Source organism: Elephantulus edwardii, unplaced genomic scaffold, assembly GCF_000299155.1.
Source record: "Elephantulus edwardii isolate Elephantulus edwardi_28Jun2011 unplaced genomic scaffold, EleEdw1.0 scaffold00157, whole genome shotgun sequence".
Classification (NCBI taxonomy): domain Eukaryota; kingdom Metazoa; phylum Chordata; class Mammalia; order Macroscelidea; family Macroscelididae; genus Elephantulus; species Elephantulus edwardii.
The window spans coordinates 2,237,407-2,245,043 of NW_006399907.1; the positions used below are offsets into that span (position 1 = coordinate 2,237,407).

The window sequence follows — 7,637 nt, forward strand, 5'->3', positions numbered from 1 at the left end:
AAAAACATGAAGCACTACTATTATGTTTTTACCTATTTTGAATAATCTTCTGTTATCTCTTGATAAAATAAACTTGTGAAAACTAAAATTTAATCAACTTTAAGCCATCTTAATACCTTTTTATTAGATGAAGTTACTGAGGCAGATAACTATAATCATTGTCATAATATGATTAAATATATCTGCTATAAAATTCTGTTGTGACATAATTTCCATTTTATTTGGTGTATTTCTTCAATTCATATCAAAGCATGGTGCAAACAGGTGTAGGTGAAGAGATGTGGGAAATTCAATTTCATTTTGTATCCTTTCGTTTCTTTACAAGTTAATATTGAGTAAGTTTGAAGCTTTGAGGGAGTCTAGTTTTTAAAACTCTTGCTTTTAAGAAAGTGAAAAAGCTTTGATATGGCTGGATGAGAGATTGGTCACTTTTTAAAAAAATTTATTGTGGTTGCTACTTTTTTAAATTTTATCCTTTTTTATTTTAATAATTTTAATGAACAATTACAGAGATTTTGGATTTCCCTTCATTCATTGCTGCACTTCTCTTCCTGCCCAGCCCCCCGCACCCCCAAGTTCGCTCCTCTCTGAAAAGTAATAGAAAAACTCCCTCCCTGGTACACAATCCCCCCACACCCCTCCCACCACCCCAAGTGCATTCCACCATGCAACCTTAATTGTGGACTCTTGTGGAGATTGGTCACTTTTACAAAAACTTCCTCTTCCAGGGCCTTGTGAACATTCTTTTTTCTACCAAGATACCATTTTTTGTCTGTGGAGTTTCTGTACTATTATGATGAGTATATTTTTCTTCATCCTTAACTATTTCCACCTTGTATTTTCACTTAACTCTTTCCCTTCGTTCCTTGTTTGTCATCACTATAAAAAGAACATTTCTTGGGTCATCTATTCTTGATTCTTTTCATTTTTCTGAATATGTCCTCTCAGTTTTTATTTCTCAGCCCTTATTGCTGAGAACATACTTGTGCTATATCAGTTACTTCCCTGTTATTTTCTCCAACCTGCCTCAACTTTGTTAGTATTTGTGTTAGCATTCTCAAATAATGATAACTTTACTTGAATCTTTTAGTCCACTGAAAAGCTGGAATTTGGATTTTTACACTGCAATTGGATTTATCTCCTGCAGCTGTATGCTTTCCCCAGTTCCAGATAGTCTGAGTGACATATGCAAGAATCTTTCTACCAGACTGTTAAGCTTTACGGGAAAAGTCAAGCATAGTAATCCAAACTTTTACACAGTGCTAGTAAGATTACAAAATGATACAAAAACTATGATTTTTCCTCAAAAAAACTGAAAATATACAATGTTACAAAAATAATAAAAACTACCAAAAGAGGTTATGTAGTAAATCTGGATATGTATAGGCAGGCAAGGTATAAAGGAGTCAGTCCGTATATATGTTTAAGTGTACTTGTAGGCGTCAATACACAAAATTCTATGTGCTGCATATATGCTAAGTGCCTTCAGATTGACTATGACTCATAGCGGACCCTGTGAACAACATCTCTAAACCTTGTCCTATCCAGAACAAACCTCGCCAACTCTTCACACCTGATCACATCACCACAGTCATTGTTTCATTCCTTGTAAAAAATCTTACTGTGCACTGATCCTGTAGCTTTCCAAGTATGATATCTCCCAGGTACTGCTCTTTCCTTACAACATATCCAAAGTATGTGAGAGAGAGTTTCAACATCCTTACTTCCAAATAGCACCCTGATTCATCTCCCACAGCAAGCACTTCAAGCCTTCACTTTTTGGTGAGCAAAGTTGTGACATTTCTATAACTCAGTTTATAAGTCTTCCTCTTAATGTGCTGCCACATTCTTCAAAGAGTCCGACTTCTAAAAATGATTTGTTCAACATATAGATTGAAAAGGTATGGAGAAAAAAAAAAAAGAAAAGGTATGGAGAAAAGAACATCCCTGTTGCACTCTTTTCTTGATTTTAAGTCATAAAGTGTTCCCTTACTCTGTTCAGACAATAGCTGCTCGTCTGGGTATAGGTTTCAGGTTTCACATGAACATAATTAAGTGGTCTGAAATCTCAGCTATATGTATAATTTGTTGTGATCCATAGTCAAATGCCTGAGTAGTAAAAAAAACAACAAAAAAACCCCACAAATAGACTTTGGTATTATCAGCTTTCAACCAAGATCCATCTGAAATCCACAATGTTAGCCCTAGTACACATCCTTTTTTAAACCCAGCTTGTATTTCTGGCAGTTTTCTCTTGATGTACTCCATTAAGCCTTTTTTTTTAATCAGCATAATTCTGTTTGCATGTGATATTAATGATAAATTTCTTGGGAATCCACATAATTAACATCACATAAAGGGCACAATTACGGTTTCCTTCATATATTGAAACAACCTCTTGTGGAGTTGGTTTTCTGGGTCAAAATGTTTGAGACTAATCACTGTAGACAATTTAAGTCAATGGACATAACAATTCAGACTTAATTATCTATTCAGTCTGTATGCTGAGAAAATAATTCAAGAAGATAAACTGTTTTTTGGTTTTGGAAAAGAATGCTAATTATCTCATCAGCTGCCAAAGAAGCAAACAGGCCTTGGAAAAAGTGTAACCAGAGTGCTCTTTGGAGGCAAAGGTGGTGAAATTGACTCATATACTTTGGGCTTGTTGCTAGAAGGAGCCATTTCTTTGGAAAGTGTCAGCAAAAGAGACTCAGCAAGGGTAATTGACAGGATGACCTAAGGAGTGGGCTCAAGTGTCAGAAATTAGGAGGATGCACAAGATGGGACAGGATTCAGATCATGAAGAAGTCTCCAGAAGGAGGAGTGTTCATCTCTCATATAGTCATATGACTATGAGTCATACATGATGGCACCTAACAACATCTTAAGTTGATGAATAGCATCCAAAGTCTTCAAAGTTTGCAAGAGGCCATCTGAGACACAACTATAGACCTCTTAAATGAAGCAAGATAATGAAGGAAATAAAAGGCTCAGAGAAAAAAAAATAGGCTATTAAACAGTCCACGTGAACTTTTTCTAACCTGAGATCAGAGCTAAGATGGTGATCTGTTACTACTACCGACCGCATTAACTAGGGACACACACACAAAACAAACAAAACACACAAAAAACCCAGTCCTGAATAAAATGAAAGAAAAATGTAGAACACTTAAATTCCTAAAAATGTCAGACTCAACGGACCAACGAGATCCCAGACTAATGCCCTAAGATGCTTTGAACATAGAATTGAAGCCATTTTTTGGTCATTTCTATATCCACTTATAAAATAAACTCTGTCACTTGTGAGTTGTGTGCTCCCTTATGCAAAAAACTGTATGAAGCAAATTAGACAATGGCTATCCAAAAGCAAAAATGGGAAAGAAAACTAGATGGATAGAAGGAAAACAGTGACAAATGCAACAATGAATGGAAATCCAAAATCTCTCTAAATGATCATGACAATAAATTTTTTTTTAAAAAAAGGACAATAGTGATATTTGGCACTTTGTAAAAGTTTAAAAATAACAATTCAAGCACTTTGCTTGTTAGCCATTAAAGCCAAGCTCTCAAAACAGTTCTTGAAATAAATAGCTTCAGAGTTCAGAAGCACCATGATTGGCACCAAAGATGCCGCAGTTTGTTACCTAGTCCTAGATACTGCAAAACTTAGATTTTTTTTTTCTATAAATGTCATTAATTTTTTTAAAAGAAGGAAAAAGTATTTTCTATTAAAAACTGGACATCTGTAACTCTTTTCCATTTTTAAAACACTAAACATCAGATAATAAGCTTCCGGCCTGTGTCCGAAGGTGAATGACCAGCAATGACTACATTAGGAACACGGGCAGTTTACCTCCAGAATTTATGTAGTATTCAAGAATTTTTGGTGTATGTTCTCAGACATAAGTCGTTTATCTACACCCTTTTTATTTTGTAGTTATTGGCGGAAAAAAAGAAAACTTTTTTTTTTACAATTGTCTGAAATTGTGTGCACACCATACATTAAAATTAATGCCTTTGGGGGCTATTTTTTAGGAGATAAAAATGTCCTGGAGTTAGAGAATGGTGATGGTGGCACAACTCTGTGAATATACCAAAAACCCCTTTCTAGGTAATGTAATGTTTTTTATTTTGATCTTGAAGGTAGGTATTTACTAAAACTCGTTCTTGTTGTTATGTGCTGTGAAGTCACTTGCTACAAATACCAACACTATGTACAATAGCTCTGAACTCTCTCCTAAGCCAACTTTATTGTCTCTGTTGACACACCTACACTCTTTACCCCAGTCACTGAATCGATCCATCTCATCGAGGGTCTTCTCTCTTGCACTGTCCCTTCACCCTCCCAAGCATGACGACCTCTCCAAGGTCTGGGCCGTCCTTACAACATGCCCAAAGTATGTCAGAAAAAGCTTCAGAATCCTTGCCTCCAAGGAGCACATAAACGATATTTAAAATATGCATATATTTTAGATTTTCAATTATAAAGCAGCATATTGTAAAGCAGGTTACTGGTATCGTGTGCCCTAATGCTGTTCAAGTGTTGTTAATGAATTCAGTGACTGTCCATGATAGAAGAGAACTGTTCCAGGATTTTCTAGGTTGTAATTTTTTTAAGCACTTGAAAACTTGCTGCAGAAATGAAAAGACTAGAGCCTTCAATAAGGGTTATATCTCAGTATCAAGAAAACAAAGATCCTTACCACTGGACCAATAGGCAACATCATGATAAATGGAGAAAAGATAGAATGTGTCAGTGATTTAATCTTACTTGGATCCACAGTCAGTACCCCTCATACTAAGAGTCAAGAAATGAAATCAGACTCACACTGGGAAAATATATTGTCATGGACCTTTCCAAGGTGTTGAAGAGCAAAGATATCAGTTTAAAGACTAAGGTATGCCTGATACAAACCATGATCATCTCAATTACTTGCCATGCAACTGAAAGTTGGATAATGAATAAGGATGGCAGAAGAAGAATCTAAGCCTTTGAATTTTGGTGTTGGAGAACAGTACTTGGACTGCCTAATGAGCAAGCAATTATGTCTTGGAGAAAGTGTAATCAATATATTCATTAGAGGGATTCAGGAGCCACCGAGTGGTGGAGGTGGATTTCCTGGGCCCGGCTCTCTGAGGTTACCATGGTGTTTTGGAAGAATGCCCAGCATCCCTACAGGACCTCTGTGGGAAACCTTGTAGAAAAGGCTACATTTGTTGGGGTTCACACTGAAGATGGGGGCCAGTTTATACACATGTGATATATAATCAACACTATGCAGGATGGGCATAAAAATGCAGTAAAAGCTTTGAAGAAAAGGATTTTCAAAAACTACAACCATAAAGCAATGCAATTTGTCACTCATTGACATGTGCATGCAGAATTGTGGCCCAAACTTCCAATTTCTGATTGTGAAGAAGGAATTTGTGAAAGATAATTTAATTAAGCTGCCAAACCCCAGATACACCTTGGCGTTAGATATTCAGAATAAAATCTTGAACTTCATTAAGATTTGGTCACAGGGTTTCCTAGGAAGTGTGGATGTAAGTGAAATAAAAGAGGTACGTCTTGATCTGCTTAGGAAAGGTGTGCAGTTTCCTTCCTCAAATGCAGAGGCTGAAACAAGACAAGAGACTGATCAGATCTCATCCAACATCTGCTCCTCCTGCACCAGCTTCTTTGTTCTGTAGTTGCTCCCAAGGGCTCAACCATTATATTGGTCCAAGAACAGATTGGAAAATGACACAGTGAGTTGGATATGGTGAAGATGAGCGTGAGAGTGCTGTTTGCCATATTAATGGAGCCACCCCTAGACCTGAAAACTGAAGATACAGAGCTGCTGCAGAAACTTTGTAAGACAAGCCGTGAACGCAGGTGAGGTTCATGGATCTCCAGGTGGAGTTGAAGAATGAGATGTAACTGTTGAATTAATTCAAGTGAATGAGGATGTAAATAAGACCCTCCTTGGATATGCAAAATTTATTTGAAACTAACAAAGGCTTTGAAAGCAAAATAAAAACCAGAAGAGAGCTACTAATACCAGCAGTGAGCCTTCTGCATCATCCTTTGATCTCCTGGACCAAAGCCCCCGCCCTTCGACTCTGAGGGCAGCACAGGGAAAACTCAACACCATGAATGCTCAGCTTTCAGACTTAAATTTTAGATCTCCAATTCTTGCCATAAACAATACTGTGAGCCCCAGCCATCATTCCCAAGCAGACTTGTTGGCCTCAGAAAATATAGAAACACTCCTGTCTCCCCAGAGGACCAGACAAAACCACATCTCAAACCACAAATATGACAACTTTGCAGAAAATTCATACTCAGTGTTGCTACAAGGGGTTAGTCTACAGAGCATCCCAGAGACATGGTCAAACCAGATGCCACCAATGTGGCCTTGCAATCATCCATCGATGACAAAGAATGATCTTCAGCCACTTGATTACTATGAGATAATGGAGTTTGACCTTAGCTCCTGCTGGCATTGCAGAAGCTGTCTGTGAAGAAATTGATTCTCATCACAAAAGAACTCAAAATCATACTCATTGTTCAGGTAAAACTATACTATCAGCTCACAGGCCAATCAGGAGTGCTAAAGGCTTGCATCTGTCCAGCTCTGAAGCCTTGAAAGAGAGAGAAGATTTAAAGAAGTTTAAATAGAACTGTAGTAGTTCGAGGATAACATTTATGTTTATGGACAACAGCGTAAGATTTTATCTGAAAAGAACTTATTTGTAACATAGACTCCCTTAAAATTTAGCTGAAGAAAAATTCATTATACTTCAGCCGTCGAGTATCATTTCAGGGTCTTGGGTTTTATAGGGGGCTGCCCTGGGACTTGGGGAGTCTCCCTCTATTCTGGAAGTGGGCTGGCTGTCTGGCAGTCATGTTGATGGTGGTTTTGTCTTGATGGCAGTCAGGCAAGGCAAGTTTTTGAGGTCTTTTTTGGGGTGTGTTACTGTTATTTTTCCCTCCTCAAAAGTGGGTGACCCTTGAGCCTTAGACTAAGGGTAAGGGTGGAGCCCTGCTCAAGGCTGTGGCTTTTTAAATCCTGTATGGCCCTCAGGCCACATTTATTAATTTTAGAAGAATATTCTTGAAAGGACACAGCAATCATTTGTCTATTTGCTGTACCGAACAACTTGGAATTGCTGTGATGCTGAACACTATTCCATAGTCGTGTCAAATATAATGGTTATCCATTATGTACAATGGTTGGATGAGCTTGCAGATTGATTCATGTTGGGAAGTAGGAGTGGCACCCACTTCCTAAATTAGGTGCCTCTGGAAACTCTACAAACTCTCTTATAAATGTACAGAAATGATGTTAATCATAGAACAGAGTTCAGGTCTTTTGTGCAAAGAGTACTCTGAGTCACATTCAACTTGACAACACTTAACCACTGCTAAATGAAACCAGCGCTGTTATATCTAGAGGAACATTCTTCCACTTTGTACATCACTCTTTGTCAATGTTCTGTATGACGTAAACTGGGTTTGCTATGATGCTGAACCTTGTGCCATGGGGATATCAAACACCAGAATGGTTTCCCATTGTGGACAGTGCTTGGTGGACCTCTCACTTGTAAAACAAGTTGGGAAGCAGGAGTGGCATCCACTTCCTAAACCACATGCC

The 7,637-nt window shown here is 37.8% G+C and overlaps 1 protein-coding gene and 1 pseudogene across 1 annotated transcript in view; both read left to right on the plus strand.

Moving 5' to 3' along the window:
* MED21 (mediator complex subunit 21) overlaps positions 1–4,646 on the plus strand; it is a gene marked incomplete at its 3' end in the record, with an annotated part of 14,128 nt that extends 9,482 nt beyond the window's left edge. The window contains exon 4 of the mRNA XM_006895061.1: positions 4,632–4,646. Coding sequence (XP_006895123.1) covers positions 4,632–4,646 — 15 coding nt within the window. The remainder of the gene's footprint in view (positions 1–4,631) is intronic.
* Positions 4,647–5,144: 498 nt separating this feature from the next.
* On the plus strand, positions 5,145–6,661 carry LOC102860150 (annotated as a pseudogene).
* Positions 6,662–7,637: the final 976 nt, after the last annotated feature.